General features: G+C 28.2%; 2 protein-coding genes across 3 annotated transcripts in view; both read right to left on the bottom strand.

Moving 5' to 3' along the window:
- The window catches only part of LOC107164819 (uncharacterized), a 25,567-nt gene extending 8,887 nt beyond the window's left edge, over positions 1 to 16,680 (bottom strand). Inside the window, exons 1-9 of the mRNA XM_015512778.2 lie at positions 16,178 to 16,680; positions 15,876 to 15,922; positions 10,771 to 10,878; positions 10,365 to 10,583; positions 9,632 to 9,713; positions 9,329 to 9,553; positions 9,072 to 9,214; positions 8,798 to 8,969; positions 1,002 to 1,342 (exon numbers count right to left, since the gene is read on the bottom strand). Of these exons, the coding sequence (XP_015368264.2) occupies positions 1,002 to 1,342; positions 8,798 to 8,969; positions 9,072 to 9,214; positions 9,329 to 9,553; positions 9,632 to 9,713; positions 10,365 to 10,583; positions 10,771 to 10,878; positions 15,876 to 15,922; positions 16,178 to 16,241 (1,401 nt within the window). The 5' untranslated portion in view covers positions 16,242 to 16,680. The remainder of the gene's footprint in view (positions 1 to 1,001; positions 1,343 to 8,797; positions 8,970 to 9,071; positions 9,215 to 9,328; positions 9,554 to 9,631; positions 9,714 to 10,364; positions 10,584 to 10,770; positions 10,879 to 15,875; positions 15,923 to 16,177) is intronic.
- Positions 15,876 to 27,827, bottom strand: LOC107164820 (uncharacterized). Of its 2 annotated transcripts, none has more exons than XM_015512779.2 (12): positions 27,221 to 27,827; positions 26,572 to 27,131; positions 25,263 to 25,413; positions 23,927 to 23,998; positions 23,764 to 23,835; positions 23,607 to 23,675; positions 20,273 to 20,526; positions 20,045 to 20,178; positions 19,624 to 19,883; positions 17,951 to 18,076; positions 16,767 to 16,951; positions 15,876 to 15,922 (listed from the first exon to the last, which is right to left on the bottom strand). In XM_015512779.2, the coding sequence occupies exons 2-11, from the start codon at positions 27,020 to 27,022 to the stop codon at positions 16,789 to 16,791; spliced, it is 1,752 nt and encodes a 583-aa protein (XP_015368265.2). In that variant the 5' UTR covers positions 27,023 to 27,131; positions 27,221 to 27,827; the 3' UTR covers positions 15,876 to 15,922; positions 16,767 to 16,788. The 2 variants fall into 2 exon arrangements, with proteins under 2 accessions (XP_015368265.2, XP_089075375.1); XM_089219249.1 differs by having other exon boundaries at positions 27,636 to 27,827.

Below are 27,827 nucleotides of genomic sequence, written 5' to 3'. Positions count from 1 at the left end.
GTGTTTAAATGTAATGTTTAATGTACCTAGATATATTATAAGGTAGATACCCGATAAAACGTTTTACTTTCACACGTGTTGTTGATGCGAAAACTTGATACGTACACACGAGCACGAGTATTAATAATCCATATAATATTACTCAATACTATATCTAGATAAGTTATGTTTTGTTGACACTCTTTTTGAACAAAAAACGTTGTATTTGATAGGAATAAAAACTAAAATGTATTTAGATCTTTGAAAAGTACCAGACTCATTAGATGTTTTAAATAATATATTATAACGTGAATTGTTAGATAACTTGCGCTAAGCCTGTGTACCTGTTTCATGTACAGGAATAAGCGGGTATACAGACAATGATTTTCGCATATAAATTGAATGACGGACGTATATAGTGATTGTCTCGAAGATAATCGTCGAATATAGAGAGATGTGTATCGATAACCAGGTATAACTGCCAGTTAATTCGATAATTTCTATTGACCGTTCAGTCACATGTGGTTATATAACATCGAACTGTTTTGTAATTATTTCAAAAGACTTAAACGCATAAACGAAAAAAAAAACTAAGATAAAACTGCCAGAAGTACGTACCTACATGAAATCTGTGTCGATATATTGTGTTATAAATTATAATATACTTACAATATAGTATACATGGAATATGGGTCTTTCTATACTATTTTTAAATATGGTTTATGTATATAGAGTACTAAATGATAATATTTAGTAATAGTAAGGGTCACCAAAATACATCAGTAGTCGGTAATTAATACATAAGACCGTATTGTATGGAACGAACTTATTTTTAACAACAGTATTGCACTCTTCAGTTGACTATACGATTTTTTGTACCTACATTTTATTTTTGCTTTTTTAGATATGGACGAACCTATTATGATGATTGCAAAAGTTTCCAGTCAACTATTATAGTTATTTAGTACTTATATAACGCATAAAATATACCTAATACTAATCGGTGGTCAATAATTATTTACCTTGACCTGTAGGAGGTGGTTGGGTATAATTTCTTTAGCCACGTCCTGCACGGGATACCCGACGATTATATGCTTGTCGAAGAACACTGGCACGTTGTCGTTAATGTCCACGATGACCAATTGTACCAACGTCGTAGTTGGGTCGTAGACAATTTGGTCCACGTCCGACAAATGTAGAGGCTGAACGGCTGGCGTATCGTCCAAAGGAGAACAGTGAATCTTTAGCCTCAAGTATACGGACGGTTCTTCCATGTCTTCGAACGAGTACGCCTCTCTGTCGATGGGATTTTTCACGTGAACGGCACCAGTCATCTCGTCAATGGTGAAGAAGTCCGCTCCCACTGTGCAAAATAACGTTTTGTTACATGGTAAATCATAATAATATTGTGTTAAATTATTATAATTTAATCTATTACTACATGGAGAATACGAATTTAACACAAGTCAATCAGTGGTTTTAATTGGAATTTGTGTAAAAATAACTAGTTTAAAGCGAATATTACTATTAATTAGCAGAATAAAGTACAACATTTTATAATTGCGTGATTGCTTTTAAGTTTGTTTTTTTTATACCGATATCTATAGTTTTAATTAATTTATTATTGTTTGTTAAATGATATGACTAATACCTGGGATTTATTATTTAGTTATACATTTTTCATATGGCTCATATTCTTATTATATCAAATGATATACATTGTAAATTTCTTGTACACAAATTTATATATTTTATAGATAATGTATATAAATCATATTATGTAAAATTATAACTATACTAATATATTATAAAATTAATTTTAGGACTGAATAATTATGAAACAAAATTTGTTTCTATATGTAGCTAATTTTATTAAACGACCGTATTCGTGATTTTATTGTAAAAAATATATATTTATTACTACCTACAGTTTATGACAATAATATTCAACGATTTGTTTCCGCAGTTGTTAAACATCACTTAAATCCATCAAAATAATTTATCTTTTAGTTGTATTTTTTTATTTCTATTTCGAGAAAGTACCTATATTAACGCATACACTACATGATTTTTTAATTGTTTTTAGAAATATATTGCTGTCAAACCCACTGTATAAATCTTTTACGATTCGTTATGAAACAATTTAAAAAAAAAAAAAATCTTCAGTGTAAATTGATAGGAATATGATGAAAATTGCTGTCATCATATGATATGATAATACCTATATTGAGAAACCAATAGTATAATAATTACCTAGATACCCATTTAATAGATATAATATACTGAGTGATCCATTTGACGTAAGTCACTTAATTAAAGTTTGTGAAAATATTAATTTTATATAATTTGAAGTCATATCTCATATGCATGCTATCAACATTTTTGGAAAATAATTATATTTTTATATTATAGTTTTTTAGTTTGTTACTCATTTGAATGACAATATAAATTTTTAATTTCATATTCTAATGCAGAATATTATATTGATATATTAATCAAATTTTGAACAAATATTTTATATTATTGTAAGATATAATATAAGTATTAAGTGTCCTCTCCGTAACATACAATTCTTTAACAGTTTAACTCATTTATTGTTTGATAAAAACTGATATGTAATAATTCAAAACAGGAAAGATAATTTTTTTAGCTCTACGTATGTTTTTTAACGACTTGAAATTTTGTAGAATGTTTAAAAAAAAAACTGTTATAGCTTTTGAAATGATTAAAGACTTATGTTAAATAGATCACACGGTATAGGTACTGAGATGATAAAAAAAAAAGACTTTTAAGTGCATTAAGTTTCCTTCAAATATGTTTTTTTCAACAGACGTCGTAAATACAAAATATTATAATAGTTATTTAGGGCATCATAACACGTAAAAATGTTAACGACACAACTGCAATTAATTTAATGTCTCTTGAAAGTTAAAACACTTAATAACTATAGTTTTTACTATCTAAAAGTCCGATTGTAAAGCAAATGCCTTTTGACGCGTGTAAATGTAATATCGTACGTGTTAATCGTATGCTCCGAGCTGCTGGTTTCATACCATCACCTCGTAAAAACGCGTAAGTGTGTGTCAACTTTGGCCATTTTTTCGTATCGATGAACTCACAAATCATTCTACAACTCAACTTGTGATTTCTAGCCAATTTTTGAGCTTTTTGCCTTACAATATTATCTAGGCTTAATTTGGACATGTTGGGGCTGGGCAAACTTCACACTTGTTACATACATGCGACCACGTCAATCATCGGTACACCTCTTTATATTATACACACTGATTATAATCGTGGCACCAGTGATGTTTATCATGGATATTCGGTTCCAGGGATGATTAAAATTTTTTAATTGTCGCTAAACAATACGCGTATCAATGTTCTACACACACACACACACCACACGTATAAATTAAATACTAGTGTGTTACGCAAATCTGAGAGATAAAAGACATTATTATATTACAGCCGTCGTATTTGTTGTACCTATATAATAATATAATAATATGACGTGTGTACATTAACGTCAGAACTCGTTTGTTCGGAGAAGTATGCAGCTAAACGGTGTATAGTAGTTTTGCGGTCGATATAACAAAAAGCGGCCGGGATTTAATGAATTGCGTGCCATAATATGCAATACTATAATAATAGCACAAATATGTTGAATTATTGTTTTTTATTATTATTATTATACATTATATTATGGTGGTGTATCTTTACCCTTTTATCGCGGCTAAACATCAATCAAAATCCAAAACCATGAATACAATATATAATATTCATCCATAAACAAATTATCATCAAACGATTGTCGTATTTTGTTTTAATTTAAAAACTTATAATATTATAGAGACTCAATATTTTTGTCAAATTTTATTTCAGTTTTTGTATTTTAGCTAATACACTTAGAATTGTAACCTTGAGGTACAGATTGTGTATATAATAGGTAATAAAAGAAAAAAAAAGTTTTATTTAACAACGTTCTACACATGAAATATATTAAAATATTTTGACTAGTTTTGTACCTACCTACAAGGTATTTATAGATATTTGGAATTTGAATTTATATCAATAGAAATGTCGTTGGGCCGAAATTCTTGATGGTTAAATACAAGATTATTCATAAGTTTCATAAGTTGCATAATATAACAAATAATTGCACACTGTATATTTTCTGTCAATGAGCGGCATCGGTTTCGAGATAAAATAAAGTCAAATACGAATCCGGAACGAAAATATCATTATGCAAATACTATACTGAAGGTACATATAGGAAATTATTTTTTATGTATTATTATTAGGTGTATGATATATATAATGAATATTATTATATATTATATAGTAGCGCGTATATAAAAGTGTATTGCATAAACAGAGGTGTTAGTGTATATGTATTCATATATGAAAACAAGATGTATACCTACGAATGTGATATGCGCCAATTTTTTTTCTCTTCGACCGCTCGAGGCGGCCTAAATAGACAAATATTATTAAACTAGACATATATCCGGATGTAGTTGGACGTCGACGTTGCCGCCTCGAGTTATTATACGCGTGCGTAATAATATATAATAATATACTACTTTTACTCGTCATTTCAACTCAGTGACATGGATGTATAATATTATTATTATCACGAGCTTTGGGAGAAAAGCGACGGAATATCACATCGGCTCTTTCCACCCCGAGACCCAACCTACTCTTAGTATAATATAGCAAGTACATGCGAGAAATCATTCGTTTCGTACCTGTGATTTCGAGCAATTATATATTATTATAGCGTAACTACGTACTTCATATTCACCGTGAAGGACTCAATAAACACTTTTGTTTTACGAACCCATTAGGTAAATAAATAATCATTATAGATATATACATCTTAGGTAGTTATATATTTTTATACCATGATAAAAAAAAAAAAATATATATTTTAATAATTTTGGTAAACGTCCGTGAATCGAATATGGACAATTTCATACGAAAAATAATTTAAAATCTCGGCTCATCATCATCAGCTGTCCACAATATCTAATAAAAGTCTGCAGTTGCGCGCACCAAAACGTCTTCACATCAAATAAAATGCTATTTATTAATAATTTTTCCTACTATGATATGCCTATATGATTCTATCATGATATAAACTACTATTTTTAGTATTTGAAAACTTTTATAATATTGTTACGCTATATCCAGTGTAGAATTTATATTTATAGTAGAATGCTTTATCGTAAACAAAGGTGAAAGGGATCTTGTGAGATTCGAACATTATAATAACACTATAAACAACCAGTAATGACAACTGATGTAGTTTAATACTGTAATAACGCTGTTTCAACTAGATACGACTATGATATAATACATACTTTGTTAATACGCTCACACATACAATTAATGTTATTGTTTGGGTTTCTATTTCGGCGCCGGTCACTTTTATTATAATTAAGTCATAAACCCATAGCATGCATTTTAGCTTGTAAACGAAACAATTGAAAAGTAATCGTAAGAATAATAATAACGAATAACTACTGAACAATATTATATTATATCAATACTATATCTTTTCTTTATAAGTATAACGATTTCGTGTACGACGGGTGTGTCTGCGATGCACTTCAAAACTACTCAACTGATTTTCATAAGATAATGATCGATATGTGTGATTTGGTCCAACTCATAAAATTGGATACATTTTGCAAATTAAATGTTTATGTATAAAAATCTCGTTAACGACGAGTTTACGCGCAATGCAAAATTACCCAACCAATTTGTATAAGATTATGATTAATATATGTGTTATTTGGTCCAAATTAAATATAGAATAGTTATTATTTCGATAAATGGTCCTTAATTTTTTTTTATTGGACATTTTAAAAAGGATATCGAAATTAACGATGGAAATTCTTGTATATAAATGGTTACAGCTTTACGATTAGTTACAGCTAACACTATTATTGTAATTTATTGTTACTAAATATTTGATACAATCATTATTTATTCATTTTCCTCAAATTGTAATTGAAATTGATATCGGTTATATTTCAAATCGCTATGATTACTATTGAAGAGAAGATTGAATTTGTATTCAATTCATATTAGAACATTATAGGTATAATTTATTATATAGATTTTATATACATTATTTTAATGCAGCGATGAACAACCATATTGATTTTTCAAATTACAATAATTATTCCAAATAACTACTTGTTAATAAACTAAGTACCTATTATAATATGCATATCATGTGATATAATGATAATAATTTTTTCCCACTTAGTTGTATATTTTACTTTGTTTCTCGCAATATTTATAGGTTATAACTCGACAGCTCGATTACTTTAGTACTTTATAATAGGCATGAAAAAAATTTAAAATTGTTTTGAATCAATAATAAAAATATAATTTAACATTTATATTATATTTAATATTATTATTATTACTTTATGATGTAACAATATATCTAACATTTAACCTATTATCTAAAATAAATTATATTTCTCGGTATGGATATTCGAAACTTAACTTTTGCCCATCATAACGAACTTGGATAAAAAAAGTATAGAACATGTGATACGAAAAATCCACCATCGCAGTCCAATCTAATAATAATATTATTGTTCTATTATTGTATTAATAGTATTATGAACATGCGGTATACGTTGATATTAAAAGTATAATATTTTTATGCAGGTAGTGATATTATTACGTTTAATAACGTTTTTGCCGGACAAACGATATGATGAGAAGTCCCGAGGGGTTGTCGACTCACGCAATCTACGAGATCGTTACGAACGCGTCCGTGGGTATATTGCACTGGTATACTTACTTTGTGATAACCCAGTTAACCCACCCGTGTAAAAAAATATTCTTATGTTATATTATACAAGCTCCACGTGGGTTTACAACACGAAAAACCAGTGAAAGGGTTTGATTATGTACTTTTTTTTTTAAATATTGCTCTGGCGGTTAATGATTTCGCCGGGCAGTGGTGGTGTTTTCGTAGTACCATACTAATATTTAATAATAGTATCATTATTGGCGTAATTGTGGCGATTTTTATTTTTATTTTTTTTTTTTGGGGGGGGGGGGGAGGGGAGATTTGGGATTCATGCAACACGCGAGATCGTTACGATTGCATCTGTATAGGTACTTCGCGCTGATAGGTTCCAAGTTCCAACCTACTTATAACCTTTCTGATTATGTGTTTTTGTATGAATAATGCAATCGGAATCTCGGTTGGATTTGAATTTCGAATTGGATATTAAGTCTTAAGTATCATTGATTTAGATTTAGAAATTTTAGATGTATACGATCTATATTTGGGAAGAAATATGACAAATGAAACATTTAAAAGATAATATAACATTCTGTCATATTTTTCTGTTACACACTGTATATTAATATATCATAGCATAGTTGTACGCACAACAATTAGAACACTTGACTTCGTTAATTTAATATTCGTCATGTAGCAGTACTCAACAAATGATATCATAGTTAGGTACTAATTTAATATTGTAACGGTGAAAATTACTAATATTTATTTGAATAATCAATTTTTTTTTGCACTCCTCGAGAAACTTCGTGTTATTTTGCATTGGAAAATACCAGTACAATACTTGGACTGTTTTACGAGTAATACTACACCTCACAATTATTCATTAGTTCATTACAATAGCAGAATACTATTATTTTTTTCAGACTTATAATGGGTTGCTTCTACACAGCCGTTGGCGTCTTTACATCGTTTAACATATAATATAATAGGCGCGTTTATGCACAAGTCAACACGTGGTACTGTTGCAATACTAACTACAAAATTATTTATGTTGCTTTTTAATTATAATGTTTCGATATTTGATACGTGCGTAGTAAAATAATTGGAATATCGTATGCTAGTAATTTTATGTTATATTAGCTCGTACATATTAGCGATAATAATCGACATGATTTATAATATTCGATCGTAATCGGGCATGTTTAATGAATAATAATAATACTAATTTCGCAATTTACGAGCAGTACCGCTATATAGCACTATAGTTTGAAGTAGGTACCTATTTTGTATGAAAAAATTAAAAACTCGCTGTTCAATACGAGCCACTGTAGTTTGTGTGATGTTCAAAAATAAATTATACATACTTCACCTATTAATCAATATATTATTCAAATACCTACATTTTAAGGGAGGGACATCAGAAATGTCGATAGCTGCTATTAATTTAGTACTACAACGGATAAATATTTAAAGATCTTAAGTAAAAATATCGTTACTCATATAAATCGACTACAGTCTAACCTTATGTATTTCCTCATCGTGTCGATGTTATTGCAACTTATGTATAATAAATGAAATATTTAAATGCATGTATATTGTTAATACAATAATTATAACACTACGGAAATATACGTAAATAATTAATTATAATGACGTTGCTGGAGCATTATTTTAGTGCTTGTGTGCAAGACCATTATTCTATGAGCGGTATTCTAAAATATAGCATGAATGTAACCGTGTTCATAAATTACAGTGTGTAATTCGTTATATGTGACGTAAAATCAGATTTTTCACCTCGTTTTTATTTGGAATTCATGACTTGAGCTACATTATAATATTATATTATATTAAATTTATATCAATGTTATTGTTGTTTGAAAAATTACGATTTCACACTTAAATAATACTCGTAATTATGAAACGGTTCAATAAAAGTCCAATAGGGGCTGTGCGTATACCTAATGATATGTATAGTGTACCTTGATAGTTTTAGGCTGGATTAAAAAATTAACCTATATATTATTTGTATATACTTACCGCCGAATGGATATTGATGTGATATCGAAAATTTACATTGACTTCTCGATTCGGTGCCCGGAACAGCTGTTATTAGTTTAGTCTCTTCGGTTATATAATGTTTACTAAATGCCCTTATGAATTGAGACGTTAACGAATTACACGCCGCTACATTGTCAATGAACACGTGCACCTAAAAATTAAACATAATAATTCACAATAGTTAACAAATTAAAATATTTTTTGTAAAGTTGTCGTTTAAAAATGTATAAAATATATATAATATGTATATTACTTTGGACCTGTCTTTTAAAACAGTCGTAGAATTAGGACCATAGTCGACTGCTATGACGTCAAAATCGTAGTACCCTTCGTCGATATTTCCTAATACCTCCAATTCACCGTCATCAGTAATTCTTAATTTTGTTAGAAGTTGTTCTGAATTTAATTTGATATAATATTAAGTATGAATGTGCATTGTTGTAAATAATAAGAGTGCACAACGCACACGTTGTAACTAGTATTGTTAAATGTTACAATAAATTATCATACCAGGTACGTATTCCAAAGAGTAATTTCCCTTGAAAGAATATTCGTTTTTTGAAAGATATTCATCGTTTTCCGGTTGTTTTTCAAATTCTAAATCAACCGAATTATCTGTATTTTTTTCTTTCGCTTTGTTTGTGGTTTTCGTGGTCTTAAATTTGAAAACTTTGCCTATGTGGCCATATGACAATTTTATGGAATAACTTGGTTCTTCAAACGCTAATACGGTATCTATATAACAACATTTAAAACTGCATAATATATCTTTTCTGAAAACTTTGTATAAAAAGTATAATAATATGTAGGTACCTGGAATAGGTAAGAATTGAACAATTCTGATGAGTACAGTTGTAGAACCACCGATCTTATTCAAATCATCCTTTTTTACCGACTAAAATTTAAATAGCTTATTTATTTTTAAATAAAATATAACAACAATATAGATTTCAATAAATATTACATTTCAAACAAAACTTCAATGGACATAGTACAATGTTACTATAAATTGTATGTCATTAATTATTTTGGAACACTTTAATTTCCCTGTTTGGAGTATTCTAACAAAATATAAAAATCGCCTATGATGATATATATAAATAATATCCATTATGAAAACTCAAAACATGTTTTAATTTATGTAATATCTGTGATTGGTTTTGACTAAAATTTGTTTATTTGTTTTCTCTTAATCACAATTTTGATTTTAGGTATACTACGTTAAATGGGCATTATTATTTTTTTTTTCACTCGAAAATTAAATACCAATAATAATGATAATCCTTGTATTATGCTCTTATTTTTTAAAATATCGATAACCCGTTAATTATTAATTTTTAAACAAATACAACATAATAACGTTGATGTTTGTGCAATTTAATTAAAGATTAGTAATATAACATTGTGCGTACGCCATATTAAATATTTTAGTAATATAATACTTCTCTAGCTGTTTCATTACTTATATAAATATTTAACAATTTATTTCATAATATATCAGTTTTTTATTTACTTTTTTAATGCTTATTCGTTCTGTGCATATTACCTTAAGTTTGTACACAATCGTAGATTCATTGGTCACTTGGTCTCTTAAATCCACATCGACATTGATATACACCTTATCTTTTGACCCGAACGAAGAAAATTTCTTGATAATACTCTGATCCACATTTTGACAAAAATGAACAATTGGTTCCAACACTAAGCTGTATTCTGCAGGCGTTACATAATCAATTGGTGGATCTAAACGTACATCTTTTAACAACTGAAAGATAAACGTTTATTAATTATTATTATTTTCGTTTTTAAAGCGATAGGTATAATTGACAGTGTGGCCAACCACCGTTTTTTCATTCTACTAAAAACTGGAAAACGGTAAATAGCCATGTCGTAACTGCTTCTCACATCTTACATTTTAAATCATGTTTGTTTATATTATTTTTATTATTTACCTCATTAGATTGCACTTTATATGAATAGTATGCTTTTTGAAAAGGATATTGTTCTTCATCCTCCTCGCCACCAACTTCATTTTTCGTAGTAGTTGATCCAAGTTCGTGCTAAACAAAAATATTTATAGGTTGATAGGTACTCAATGTATTTAAACATCATTCGTTGCGAGTGAAATCAAATGTGTTGATAATGCACCTCTACCGATTTTCTATTTATCTTTAAATTCAATGAATTCTATAACCCTACATACATAAGTAGGTATTATAATAGCTGTAAATGCGTATTCAATTATAAGTTAACGTGATTATTATTCATACTAGATACTATATTATTTTAAGAAGGTTACACATTTTAAGCTGGCTTACTAAAATTGTTTATGAAAAAACCTATCTATGCTGTTACAGTAAATATGTGATGCACATTGATTGTCATTCACTTTATTTCAAATTTAGTAAAATATTTTAACTAAGTAATTATTTTAATAGATAATACTTAAATCAATGGCACTACGACGCATTATGATTTTTATTTCTTTGTCTTCATAATTAATTATTGGTTATTGTATTATTTATCAAACGTAATTCTCGAGTGATCACTGATATTTTATTAAATTTTAAATAAATATTATTATTTTCGTGCTTATTGATATTTTATCTTACATTGACAACTACAAATTTCGTTTGAAAATATAACTTATTATCTCAATAATTCAATTTCATATGTATTTATTTTATTAAGATAATTTATAATTTATAACTAATAAGTGGTAAGTTATTACTAAAACCTAAATATATTACACTTAAAAACTTAAAATAATACAGGTTGATTTTTTATAATAAAACATTATATATAAATTTTTTTTAATTTAATAATTTATTATTCTAAGTATTTTAATATTTATAGGTGTTTTAAAAATATGCACTAAATATTCATTTTTAATAAAAATCCCATAAGGTTCAGTTTTTGATGATAGCAAAACAAATTTTCTAAAAATATTTGTTAATTATACGAGATTTTTGTTTTAGATGGATAAACAGAATTAATTTCTTGAGATTTATAAAGCAGCAGAAATAATTATCTGTATGCTGGAAAAAATCAAACAAAATTAGTTATTTAAAAAAAAAATTATTTAATTTAAGTTATATTCTTATACATACCGTTATGTAATACTTTTATGAAATTATATAAATCGTATTATTATATTAAATATATATATATATATATGTCTAAACATAATTAATTATATGTCAATAATAACAACTTCAGTTTAGTATTATTGAAAATTGTATAAATTACTGAAATTTGATTCTAATTCATATTAAATAGAATATCTTATAATATTCATTACAACAGCTTTTTCGTTTGTATAAGACGAATTATAATGGCGTATATTAAAAATTTTACGGATAATTTATAAATATATAAAACGTAACAACTTAACGACGTCTGCAAAGTAAACAAGTCTAATAAATCGGTTAGTCAATATCGGTATTATTGCTATATTATAGTATAATAATGTAATATTCAATAGATACAATTTTATTTTAATCTGGATGAAGAGTAATTTATTCTTCACGGGCAAGTGTCTAGAGGATATAGTTGCTCCAACGTAATTGTATAGCATTTGATATAATTTCATAGTATCATAATATATGTTATTAATTACTATATAATATTCCAAATTCGAGAGGAATTTTATAACACATTTTAAAATTGTATATGTACTTATAGCCAGTTGCATTGAATGGTGAATTATAAACTGCAATATATTATATATTTTTAGATATCTTGTAGTAGAACCACTAGAACCGAACAAATAGCGTCCCGGCCGAGCTTGTTTCAATACATTTCTTAGCTATTTTTCTCGTTATTAGGATTTAGGTAGATCATAATACACTATTATCTAGAATGTTTTGGAAAACTGTCTATAGTATCAAAATAATGTACAGATGCATATCACAAGTGAGTAAATCGAGTCAACATCAGTTTTCGACAAACATAGATGGCTTTATTTTATTCATCTTGTATTATATATAATTGTGTGTATAGATAGTGACTTGTGTTAAAACTCAACTTTCATCTGTTACCTAAAATACCTATTATAACAATATTGACGATTTTCGTTTTTTAGAACAACTTTATAATCAATCTTGTTGTACGTCTTTTAAAATATCAAAATATTATTATTTTTAAAATTAACTTACGACAAAAAAAAAAAAATGTGGATAGACTACCATAATATTAATATTTCAGTCACGTATATATAGTTACGTAATTACGTGTAATAGTAATTCAAAATATTTGCTTAAAAAAATTATCCTGTTACTTTTATTTTTCAAATAAATCGACAAGTATAAATATAGCGTGCCCATGATGTAAATTATGCATTGGTACATTATTATTGAATAGGTTTATTCATATTTTTTGTAGTTTTTGAATATAAGTAGTTTTAATAGTCAATTCAATTATTATTTCGTATGGGTACAATATTTTGACATGAACAATTCATCAATAACACTATACATATTTAAGTTTTTTCTTCATTTTTAAATAATAATTATATATATATATATAGCCCAAGTAAATTGCTGTCTAAAATTTTCGAAGAACTATCATTTTTAAAATTTTTTTTTAATGTTTACCTTGTTAATTATAATAATTTGTGATTTGAAAAACGTCTTTAATTTATTATAATCAAGTCAAAAACGGTTGGCAACTTTGTTTAATATATTATTGGTACTTATAATACTACACTTATATATTAATTGGTTTTCATGACATATGACATCATTCAAATAGAATGTAACAAATATTTGTTGTTTTTTCGTACCTATTAATTTATTAATTCCGTCAATATTATGTAAAATGTAAATCTTCATAATTTATATTTAATGTAATTACAACGGAAACTAATAGATTATTATTGATCTCATTATTCTAATGATATCTAATCTAATATCTTATGTTGGCTCTAAAACACAATCGATAGGATTTTTATCATATGCATAGTATTGTAATAGATACTTTTTTAACTAAATTTCAAGTATTAGAATACTAAATTTATTTTTTTAAATGTAACGTTATAAATTTTGTTGTACATTGTTTATAATATAGATACATACTCGTATATTTTTTATTTGATAATGATTGATATTAGCCATTAGGTATTATCATGTAATAACACATTTTTTTTTTTTGTATAATTTATAAACAATATTTAAACTACTATAATTTGACAAAAGTACAAAAATAATTAAAAATGATAAAAGCCAACCAGTATATTATGCAAGTTTTGTCAATATTACGTATTATTAGGAATGTGATTCGATAAAATGTATTATGAGCTCTAATATTTTGATCATTGATCACATTACGAGTGGCTTCTTACAAAAAATAAGATTATTATTACATTGTGGTTTTTAAGATATAGGTAGTGTAGAACAAAACAGATATAAATAGAAGATATTTATATTATTATGAATTGTAATCAGACGAACACGCGTGAGATAAGCCTGGGCACGGTTAAACGATATTTAATTATCCAATTTACGTCCAACTATATAATTGGTCCGATGAAAATAATATATCTTACACTACACTTAATTGAACTCGATAATTATAGTGAAATTAAATTTTAATCCAATTAGTATTATTTACAGATCAAACGGTCAAGTGTATAGTATTGCGTGTAATGTGTAATACATGGTGCGTCGACCAAAGACACAATAACAGAGGATTCATCTGTATACACACATAAACGTTCAAAAGTAGCAATATTTTTGACACACGAAAAATGTTAATTATCGTCACTATGATAATAATATTATTAATAATATGATTTATGGAAAATAAAAAATGTACACTATGCCACTGAGTGTAAATTCTATGTACCTCATTGCTCAAACATGAGATAAGTTCTATTTTACGATGCTTTTAGTTCAAACGGATCTTTTTTTTGGTGGTTATTAAAATAATATAACAATATACACATATTATATGTATCGAAAACGATGACGTTCGAGGTTATCTTATAATTGAACGCACATAATAAAGCATAGAAGTCGAAGCCATCATATTATCATGTACAATAATGTACCTATATGACAATCGAAACAACGTTTTGTTTTTCAATATATAAGTATTTACCTACTGTGGATATTCATGTGTTTTCGTATAAACGAGCATTAATCATCAATTTATGATTAACTACACAAATATACATTTATATTTTACCATAAATTAATAATAGGTATTGTGGTGGTGCTGCAGTTCGATTTAAAACCACAGTAACGAGAAATGTTACTAAGTAATTACATTTTTTATTTCCCACCCGCAATTTTAATTAATTATTAAAATTTTCGGTTTGTCAATCTCGGTTATTCCATGCGTAGGTACCTTTTCAAACTTATTCATGGTATTAACATATATTATACGAATGACAACATTCCTAGGTACCGTATAATATTTTAATATAATATTGTTGTTGAAAAATCCTAAACAAAAGTACAGGAATAATATTATATTTTTACACTGTAGAAGCGTGTTTATTAAAAGCTAACAAACACCTATTGAATATGTTTTTTCATGTGTTATCAGTTTTGCATAATATAATAAAATATGTCTTATAATTGATTATTTTTTATATAATATGCCAAATAATTATTGATTTTGTACGGAGAGTTTTTTTTGCTATTCATAATATTAAATAATATATATTTTGATAATAATTCTTTGGAGTTTCAACAAGTGTCGTTCATCCTTATTACTTACGAATAAAATTCTGGTTACATCAAAACATGTTAGAATAATTATAATTTAATAAGTTAGACATATTTGGCGTTCTTTGGGAATATACGGAAGTGTGCTGCAGTACAATATGTATAGTGAATAAAAGCTAATATCAATTAAAATGCAATCGTGTACATTTTTATTATAACAATATGACAACTAACGCAAATAAAATAGAATAACGCAAATAAAATTATTTTACATCAGAACTAAGATACTAAAAATATTTTGTGTAGGTTTTAGTACCTACCTTTGCGATTGTATTCGAATATAGTTTAATGTGTGTAATGCACGTTACACTATTTGGATTACTTACTGAATTTTTCAATCGTTGATGTTCGAAATTAGTCAACTCGTTTGAATCTAAAATCAAAATCAAGTCACAAAAATGAAAATCAAACTATGCGGTGACACAAACATGTTTTTTTATATTTTACATGACATACTATTTTAAAGTAATCGTTACAAAATTAGAATATACACGAATTTTTATATTGTAATATGCCATGTTTATTACAAAAAATAAAAATATATTTTGATCTACATCTTCTACAGTTGCAATGTACCTATTTTTATCATAACTTATGCACTATGTAAAATAAATAATATTTAATTTACCGCTGGGGGGAAGAATCAGGACCAAACAGAGTAAATAAAACAACGATGAACGAATGCCGACCATAATTATTACTTTTATTAAGATTCGAACTGATCGTAAAGAACGCTTATTGCTGACTGCAGTACGAAAAATAAAAAAAATGTTTGACGAAGATCAAAAATTGTTTACTGTTCTTATCTATAAATGACTACACACACACACACACACACACACACATACATCATACACACTCACGCTTGTACAATTGTACACAGTATTATTACTCTCGAGTGGCACATTAAGGAAAAAAAAAATAATAAATGTTAAAATTATTACACAGTGCCTATCCCAGATAACAGCCGCCTTCTTATCTGCGCGCAATTAAACTGTGCGATCAATTAAAAACAAAAGAAACAATACGCGTCCGCACACGCGTCACGCACACCACCGCAATAATATAATATAATAATATACAATATAATATAATATACTCAAACGTAGATTGTCGAGAAAAAGTTATCAATCGCGGTTTCCGACTCAGAACAATATAATATTAATATATATATATATATATTATGTATAACTATAATAATATTAATATGTGATAACCGATAACGATATTTGCCGTCGTTTATCGAATGGGTACGCGAGGTGTGAGCTTCACCATGCTCGCCCATTGGCCATCGCACAAGTCTTCAAAGGTCATGTCTTCAACGGGCTTTCCGCCCAAGTCTCTTGGACCACGACACGTTGGGTTGGAGTCCCACACTTTTTGCCGGTTTGCCCGAAGCCATCTGCAGACAGATATGACGAAGAACGCAAAAAAAAAATAAAAAAAATATATTATTAAGTTCCATCGTAATAATATTATTATTCAATAATTATTTTTTATTTCACGTATGATCACGGATTTTTTCGATTTTAAAAATGTAATTTATCCGTATATAATATCATAATATTTCATTTTAACGGAACCAACTATGCGTATATTATAACACCATCAGGTTACGGCTAAAACTAAAAAAAAAACACTAATCGCTCGTTTCATTTTATGGTTTTATATTATACGAATACCTACGACCTACCTCTGACGAACAACTCATTAATATATTATTATGTCGTACAAATTACTTGTATTGGTAATATTGTATATAATATGATATATATATATAGGTATACATATTATACGCATTGTAATCTTAAAAAAAATTGAACACCGAACAACTTATAGTTCGTCATACTGTTAAAAATAATACACTATAGGTACCTACTCTACGTTTGACAGTAAAATTATTTTATCAATTCGATAAAATATTGTAAACGCAGATTATTGTTTACTATTTTTAAAATTTCTTTCGTGTAATCTGCAACGGTGGTAACGCGGTTTGTAGAGATTTTTTCATTTTCTAGTGAACAACTACACATTACAATCAAACCTTGTGTAGTGTCGCTTGTCTGTCGAATAACTGTTGTATTGAATCATACTGAAATTATTTAAAAGTTTCTTCGCTGAACACTAAGAATGATTAACTTTTGTTCGCAAACAATATTATTTGAAACATTTGTAGATGCGTGTGTATTAACTATTATGCATAGTAGGTATATACAATTATATAGTATGATAAATTAATTTCGCATACCAAATTGGAAATCGAATGTGCTTATACCAGGTAAGTACAACTACGGTCGATCCTATATGACGATGTTATGCGTAATTACCATGCGGTGTTTGACAAACCGAAACGTCAAACAATCAAATAAACTTACTCTATTCAAATATCTGACATAATTACCTAGCCAAGTATAATATTGTGCAATCGCAGTGCCACGGGTTCTTTGAGAGTTTCAACGATTCCAACTTTGGTAGATGATTGAAACAGTCGTTTGGTAGAAATTGGAATTTATTGCTATCGATGTGCCTGAAAAGTAAAAAGTTGTAATTTTACTTTTCTCTACTTAGTTATTTTTTGTTCTATTTAAACGTCACGAAAATGATCTATTTTGAAATGACATCTGGGGATTTATATAGTGTTATGCATAATTTATTAATTCGTTTAAGTAATGAATAAGTAGACATGATATAAATGTAATAACACTTTGAATGAATACAAAGTTTTGAGAACAATATGTCTGAAAAATGTCTAGTACAGTGCCATGTCAACTTAAGATAACGTGAAATATGTGTGAAATTCCATTCAAAAGCTATCGAATGCCTTTCGTCAATTATTATCACATTTCAAGAACACGGAATGATATTTTAGTTTTTATTGTTATTAAAAACTCAATTATCAAGTAAAAAACGATGAATAATTGATCGGTCAATTATTATAACGAGCGTGTGTATACTTAGTTTTCAAAATGTTAATTTTATAGACACTCGTTTTATTATACCTACGGTAATAATATTAAACTATGTTAAAAGTAAATATTATTCGTTTTGTTGCATAATTTTTTCAAGTGTAACTCATCGTTGAGTAAATCACAGTCATGCATGACGTGTTATGTGGTATTGAAATCAACGATAATCAATCATTATACTCGTACATGAAAAAAGATTCTATGCAAAGGAAACAGGTAAATTAGCATGTTTGATAAAATATTTCATCAAGAATACCTAATGTTTTATTAAACTCTATTTTGTACTATTTTAAATTTTATTTTTGAACTCAGTAGGTTGAACTAATTGTCGATATAAACATAGTTTATATAGTACCTATATAACATTATATACCTGTAACTTGTATGTCAAGACAAAAGCGAAATTCCATGGAATAACTTTATGGTATAAATAATTTAAATTCATTGAAAATGTCATTGTGCAACATTGTAACACGAATAATATTTAAAATCCTTTCGATTAATATTTTTTGTATAATAACAAAATAACTAAAATTGTTTGAGATAAAATGGTTATTTTACTATATCACAATATTATTATAAGAGCTGTTTACTTATTATTTTTAAGCGTTGAGTTATTATTAGTTTAATAACATGTAATTAATAGTTATGATAGTAATTAATATAAATTATTGTTCAAATAAAATTTCCTCTGTCCATGCAACACATTATTAATTACAAGTTTAAATTATACACTTGATATTGATATTTTTAGGTAGATAATGATTTTATAATTTATTTGTATTTATAATCATTTAATAATCAAAAATAAGTTATTGACATGAGTAGTGATATACATTAGAATTACAATTATGTTATATTTGTTGAATAACATGATAATATATTTAATTTAATTGTTTATTTAATTTTATGTTATTATTTCCCCCAGTTTATAAATATAGGTAGCTTAATATTTAAAAAAAAACAATTGGGTTTCAATGATAACGCAATAGACCATCGGCCTCAGATATTGTGAAATAACTATGAAAATTACCTACCCAAATTGTATTTTAATAAAGATAAATCGAATAGTTGATATTAATATGCAATTCGAAAACGAAAAACTTACAATTTTCTAAGATTCATTAACGGTTCGAAAAGCCTGTCATCGATAATCTTTATCACGTTGTTGTTGAGAAACAGCGACGAAAGATTTTTTAAACCATAAAAGCTGCTGACGTCCAACTGTTGGATGTTGTTTGAGAAGAGGTAAAGTTTTTCGAGCGACGCCAAATTCTTGAACGTCCGTTCCGGTATGAACTCCAAGTAATTTTGACCGAGATGTAGCTCGTTCAAGGCTACCAAGTCAGTGAACTCGTTGCCGTTAAGCTATATTATGTTGTGCGTAAACAATTTAATAATATTATGCCACAAACAGAAACAGAAAGTGATGGGTATGATAATATTGTTGCTTTAGTCAGGATCACGACAGTTATAATAATAATAATTGGTTACTATATATACCTAATATTATATAACATATCACTCACTAAATTTATCCAGTTTTCAGTCAGGTCAAGATACACCAATCTACGCATGTTGTTGAACAGTCCGGGACGAATGAACGATATGCGGTTGTTTCTCAACGACAAGACTTCCAAGTACTCGACGTCGTCAAACACCCCTAAAAATAACCAAAAAACAACATTATATAGTGGTTTTGTGTTTGTAATTTGTGTCCCTAACCGTAAGTTTATTGCAGAAGATTTAGTATTTACCTAACGGGAGCTGCTGTAGTTGATTTTCTTGCAATTTCAACCTCTTGAGTGACGACACGCCTCGGAATATATCGGACGATATCTCCAACAATGAGTTCGCCGACAAGTCGAGGTCTTCTAGTAAGCTCAGATCCTTGAATATCGACTTTGGAAATACTTCAATCTTATTGCCGTACAGATGCAATAACACCAAGTTTTTCGTCGATTGGAATAACGTTTCCGGCAGTTGTTTTATATGGTTCATCGACATGTCTCTAGGGGTGCATAAATTATTAGTGTGACATTTTAGAATGACAAAAATCAATTTTCATAAATATTATAATTTGCAATTCGTAATTAGTATGAGTACCTACAATATTTCCAATAAAATGTACATAATTTCCAAATCTTAAAAAATCTTATAATATAATATGTCAAAACGTTATCGAAAAAAATTGGAATGGAAATAATCACTTTCCATTGTCCACACACATAAATATACTAAATACTTTAAAGTTTGTAACTATTGCAGGTACAACCATTTCCAACATAAATTACAATTTATAATAACTCTATGAATCATTAAAAAACATAAGCGTGTTGACGGACGAATCACGATTTTAAATGTATGTCGGTAAAAATGAACGGCTCGATAGATTGATGAAATATAAAACTTTTATTCTATAACCGTAAACACCATTCAGTGAAGTTTTGGTAACTATAAAGCATAATATGATTCATGATACAAGTATACACTGTAGCGATGGTCTGTATTTAGTATCATGATAAAAATAACATATTTAATAAATAATAATTTCTGTAAAAAATATAAACACAAAACTGTATTAATATATTATAAGTTCAATTACGTTGTATTAAATTTAAATAACATTGGATATGCTTTTTTTTTTTAAATATATGCATAATTAAATTGTGTCAATTCTGCAGAATGTTTGATGTAAAAACATAAAATTTTATCAATGAAATATTATAAAGTGCTCAATCAAAATCACACATCACTGTCTCGTATGAGGACGATTAGATCGATAAATCGACACATAAATCTCATTATTCAACAATGAGCATGAAATGAAAAAAAAAATAATATTCAGTTAGTATAGCACCAGATAAATGTATATCAATACAATAGTTTTTGATTCAAACATATAAAGAAAAACAGTAATGATAATAATATGCCATCAATGAACAACGGAATTTGCTGAATTTGATGAAACATATTATTTAAATCGTAAGACCAAAAAATAATAATAACACAAAATAGTATTAAAAACTAAAAAGTTTTAATACAAATACTTAATTGATTGTTTGCAACTTTTTCGCATGGAATCGAGCTACCGAGCTAACTTCTTGACTACCGAAACAAATATGCATAAAGGACAAAATCTTGTTAATAATTGCGCCCTAATAAACAGTGTCATTATAATAGGCTATATTATTATGAAATAACTTAAAAGTAAGCAAAACTATGAATTATTCACTGGAAATTTACACATTTATCTTCATCATTTGGATACATAGTCATCTTAATATCTTATACAATTAATACATTTCAGTTTATTGTCATATTATTTGTTAGTAATTTATTCAAATAAAACACAAGTAATTACCATATGAAAATTATCATGAGGTTATATTTAAAATTTTTATTTGTTAAGCTCAATAATTATGCTAAGTAGAATCTCAATAACTTATAATTAAAACATGGAGCATGAATATTAATTATTAAAATGTGTGAAATTATAGCCATAAGTATCTATTATTCTTCATTTAGTATTTTAAATTGGACCAAAATATGTAATGTTTATCGATTCAATTATATTTTATATCGAAGACTAAATATAAAATAATAATTTATTCGTTTCTATATTTATGATGAAAGTCGAAACATGAAAGAGCTGTAATTGATTCACATTCACAATACGCTAAGGTATTGAATAATCTTACATCCAGAAAAAATGTAATAAAATTGCAATTTAAAAGTTTAAAATTCATTTTTTTATCTATCGAAATGATTTTTATCACGGTTAAACATCAATAGGTATTATATATTTGACACCCTTCAAACTGCCTTAACTGCCTACGCGTTATATTACAGTTTTTTTTTTTTTTTTTAATGCATGTAGTTAATATGTGTTATAGCGGCAAATGAAACGATTTGTGCGAAAAAAACAATTATATAACGATAATCATAGAACTGGTTTAAAAATTTAAATCAGCCTTTCTCCAATCGTTCATTCACTTTTTTCGTCATACATTTTTTTCTAACAGCAGTTGATTTGCTGACTTTTCATTATCGCATAATATTTTCAACTGAGTTTATTGGGTGTACATTGATGTGTGCATATTTTTATAAAAAATTAATTTGTGTGTTAGGAAATATCAAATCTTTACAATTAATCACTGAATTGATAATGTTTAACGACGATATAATGAGATTTTCTAAAAAAAGAACCAACTAACACTGCATTACAATTACTTGGCAGTTATTTTTATATTGAACTGATTTAGTCATACTCAACTATTTGGACTCATCGAAATTAAAATCAGTTAGGTATTAATTATCTTTGCGAATAAAAGAACAAAAGAAATAAACAAATGTTGTACGTAATGAGAGACTGATGTTATTTAATTAGAGAATATAATTCAAACCGTTATAATAATTGTACGACGAACGTAATGTAGAAAGTTAAGTTAAACGGATTTTAATTGAAATTGTGCCACAATAAATATGCTATCAGGAAGTAATAGTGTTATAGTATTATTAAATATGTATATTTAAAATTGTTACCTTTAACACCATACAATTCTAATAACAGTAAAATTCACATTATTATTATATTTATTCACGTAATTTATATATTTTATGAAGTAGGTCGTCCGAAATTATTGATAAAAAAAGGGGATATGAAAATAATTATTTATATATATATGAAATTTGAAATTTGAAACGCTGGAGCTGTAACTCTTATAAATTTGTCAACTAGGTTAAACAGGACCTTTTTTTGAATATTATTCTTATACAATTTATCATTTTCTTCTAATCTGGTGAGCTACAGCTATTTGTTCTGATAATAATACTATCTAATGGTATTCAAATCGTTTAGGTACCTTGAAATTATGCAATAACTCAATACACGATATTTGTATTAATAAATATTACCTGCATATCATAATTTATTATTATTAAAAAGTTTCAAGGAAACAAACCTATGATTTATCTGAACAGAAAAAAAATATTTTAATATATGTATACATGCAAGTGTAATATAATGTAATTCACATAATACAGTTTGAATATTTTATAGTTATTATTAACAATTAGAAAAAAACTTACAATATCTGTAATTTTGTGTTTCTTTTGAACAACAATGGCACTTCAATCAAGTGATTCCGATGAAACCTCCTAAAAGCGTCGCATACAAAACAATTTATTATTTTTATACTATTGACAATACACAACTAATTGTATTAAACTATATTATTTATTTTACAATTTTGTGAGGTTTTCCAGTGTGTTGAAAATGGCTGTGGGCACAAAGTCGATGTCGTTGTCCGTCAGGTCCCTAAAATGTACACGAGAGCAAGTTATTTAGCATAACGCTCGGGCGCAACACTAACCGTGGTACATAAAATATATTAGGGAATTTCACTTACAGTTCCGTTAAGTTCGTCAGTCCCTTAAACGTGTCTTTGTGCAGGGACACTATACTGTTCGTGCTCAGGTCTCTGAAAAATCATAAACGTTGGTAGACGTAAAATAAAAATTAAAAACACCATTGCAAGAGACGATAGTCTTTTTTAAACAGACTATAATAATATCATAACCTATTGTACGTAATATTATGTACATTCAAAAATCGATTGCCATTGATTCATTTTACCGTAAGCTTCTTGAGATGTTTTTTACAAACGTGGCTGTAAAAGTTGAATATTTATCTCTTTCTAATTTATTGTTATTAATTTAGTTGATGATAAAGATCGTGAAACAAAGATAAACGATTTTCGGATTAAAATTTGTAACCTAAATAAACGTATTACCCTTATAGCTATATCTGTACCTAATTTCCAAAGTAGGTAGTACCTACCTCATAACATTAATCTGACAATTTATCGTCTTGCACTTTTATTAAAACTCACTTGCAGGACTCCGCGCTGACCGAATAATGTCAGATAAATAAATAACACAATATTATTATTATGATAAAATGTAAAGAGGTCAATAGAAACTACTTCTAATCAGGAATAAACATTTCTCAATCGTTCGTTTATTTATTTATTTAATTTTTTTCTTTTTTATATAGATCGAGGCGTGTATATGAGTGTTTGATCTAAATGATACATATTTTTTTAAATCACGCGCTCGATTATTTGTTGAGCATACACATTTTGTGATTTTTTAACTGTTACACAATTTTTCTACGATGATAACAATGGAAAAAGATTTAAACATTACACGATTTTTTACGTTGTCTGCAGCAAATGTGGTTTAAAAATAAAAATTGTATCAACATTGATTGCTAAAATAATATTATAGTTTTTACAACAACAGTAGCTGCAGAGCATAAATACATAATCATTTTTTGTCTCTCTTCTGAGACCTAATACATGTATAGCGGTATAAGCCTAACTATCTGGTAATAATTTCTCATTTTTCACATATACATAATATAATACCTATTATAATGGTCGCCGAGTTAGTGACCTCGTTCGAGGAATTATTGTTGTTTGATGGGTTTTTAAGCGGTTCTCCGTGTCTAAAAAAGTGTAAATTTATCGTGAATGTTTCGAAACGATCATTCGATATGATTTAATAATCAGCATCGGCGAGTGATGATTAAAATATAGTATATTAAATATTATGTTGGACGTTGTAAGGAAGGGAATTTGTTATTTGTTATGTTTTAACTGTTGGCCCAGCGATTGCCATGTTTTATAATATCATAATATAATGTAATAGGCACGAGTTGAACGACATTCTCGTAATATTTACATTGCGCTGACGTCGAACGGCAGTGTTTGGCCCGGTGGAATTTCTTCAAAGTCCTTTCTCCAACAGCTCACCGAACGCGTTTCAGTCCTGCACTTGCACGGCCCGTGATTGCAGCGCTTCCACCGGGAGACTCCGGAAGTAATTGTCCACACTGAAACGGTTAATATATTATTAAATACCATCACCAATATTAATTGTTGCACGTTTTTATCTTAGATAACTAACACGCCACCCGCACCGTATTCTATAATAACAGACATATCAGGGGCTACCTATTATATATATTATAATATAACGCATTTCTAGTAGACACTTGGGGGATAACCATAGTTATACAGGCTGATTTTCCCATCATTCTCACCCCCTAAAATTTTTATTTAAAAAATGCATTTGTATTCTAATTTTTTGATTTTTAAAACATACACATTATTTAATATGGCTTTATTTTTGGAAATGCATTGATTTGTTGAACCATTTCAGAAATTCCATCTTCTGTTTTAACAACAATAAACTTCCATTTTTATTTTTAAAAACAGCTTAAAAAATGTATATAAAATAGACGTTATGATTGATCAAGTACTTATAGTATCATACTCATATAATTTTACGAATTTTAAATAGTTAATACCATACTATAAAATTAATTACTAAAATGTTCAAATCATTAAATCCTTCATATCTTGAAGCCCATTACATGGACTATTATATAATCAACATCATAATGTTTAATAACTCGGAAATTATTCGTTTAAATTTCAATTGAGATACCTACATCAAAATTCCCAAAAACCACCTGTTAAATAATTTACCGTAAAAAGTGGATCGCATTTCAAAAACAAAAATGTATATCTCCATGGGATATTCCTAGTCTTTAAATATTATAGTATGAGTTAAATGTATATGTTGATTATGTAAAAAGAGTGAACGAAAAGTTTCGATTTTCTCAGTGAGAAAAACAGTAATTTATACAAAATGAACGTTAAAGACGGTTTGCTGCTCACTATGTTTAAAACTAACATAGGCAACTGTGTACTGAATTGCGTACCTATACAATTTTTGAATGACTTCATATATTTTTATTTAAATTGATAAATTTAAAATGCATGTTGACACTAAAAAAGAAAACTACTAAAAACTAAAACGACGAAATGTAAAGTAGAATATGCATTGTTTTTTACTGCTTTATAGTTAAAATTTTGCAAAAAAAATATTTTCATTAGCACTAATTTCGTTTTTTCAAATAATGATTATCTTAAATTAAATGTATCATATATTATACAATATGTTATAATAATATAAGTATACTCGCCGGGCTGTTCGACGGACCGGAGTCGTCTGTCCAACCTCTGTAGCCTGGCCTCTAGCTGTGCACTCCTATCCCCGGCCACACCTCCCAACCCGTTAACTCCATCGTCGCCACGCAGTTTGTCGTTGATCGGCCGCACTGCGTTGGCCAGGTCGTCGCGCATCCTCACGTACGCCTCGCAGGCGTTCAACACACACACGTCCACCCGGCCCACTGACGTTACGTTTCCGCTGACGTCCATCCACGCCGGCCGGACAAGCGATGGTGGTCCGACCGCTTTGAACAGAGTGCCATTAACCGTGGCCGCGACCGCGTAGCACCAGAACCACGTGGTGAGTTGCTGCAGCCTGGCAAATGCCAGTACAATGGTCAACGCCGTGGCCACTCTGTTTGGTCGTGGTCGCCTCCTTGCACCCGCTTCGAAAATTCCACATATTTGGAATGTTAGCGACATGACAACGATTGGCCTGAGTATTGATTTGGTCGCTCCAACTTGTGGATCACAATTTTGTAAGGGATTTCGCCGACTTTAGAACGATTAGATCGAGATATACTATTTTAAACTAAAAAAAAAACACATTTAATCCTTTACGAAGCGAATAAAGCGAATAGGACGCCCCACTCATGTGTGTTGTATTAAACGAGTACGTACCTACGATATAGAAAATTTTCAGTTCAGCATTTTCAATTTAGTATGATGGATTTTAAAAAGTGAATTGACGCTATGATTAAACTTAAAGGTATGACTTATGATCTGTCTTTTAATACAGGGAGTTTACGAAACTTTAATTTTTGAGAAAGTTATGATAGTATACATTATTATGCATAAAATATTACAATATTTAAAGGTTCTCGTAACTTTGCTTAGAAATTAAAATGTCATAAAATAGGTACTCACGAGAAAACAAGGATAATGTTGTTAAATTTATGATTGGTACGATAGATCACTCTAATTGGAAATGCTAAACACACATCGCTTATATTGCATACGTTAGTACAAACGGATAAAATACTTGCGGTTATGACGTTCTATTAATAAAACACTAAATTAATAAAAATGTTCTTACACTCGTGAAATATACATTTATTTCAAATGACTTTTTGTTTTGTTTTTCCATCCATTTATGGATCACGAGTATCAACTAAAATGGGTATCGAGTTCAATATAAGGTCTAAGATCACCGGTATAAAGAGATCGCTACAGGTCGTCACAGTTGCACCATTTCGGCCAGCTCTCGTCGTCGAACTGTGCGACTGCT

The sequence above is a fragment of the Diuraphis noxia genome, unplaced genomic scaffold, assembly GCF_037042655.1.
Source record: "Diuraphis noxia isolate RWA-SAM2 unplaced genomic scaffold, SU_Dnox_SAM2 contig0002, whole genome shotgun sequence".
Taxonomy (NCBI): Eukaryota; Metazoa; Arthropoda; class Insecta; order Hemiptera; family Aphididae; genus Diuraphis; species Diuraphis noxia.
The sequence above is the reverse complement of the archived record's forward strand: the minus strand, read 5'-3'. Positions and strand labels throughout refer to the sequence as shown.

Coding starts and splice junctions, on each gene's coding strand:
- LOC107164820 (XM_015512779.2), bottom strand. CDS start 27,022: ATGTCGCTAACATTCCAAATATGTGGAATTTTCGAAGCGGGTGCAAGG. Junction 20,179..20,272: donor ACTACAGCAGCTCCCGTTAG/GTAAATACTAAA, acceptor GGTTATTTTTAG/GGGTGTTTGACGACGTCGAG. Junction 18,077..19,623: donor TTAATGAATCTTAGAAAATT/GTAAGTTTTTCG, acceptor TTTACTTTTCAG/GCACATCGATAGCAATAAAT.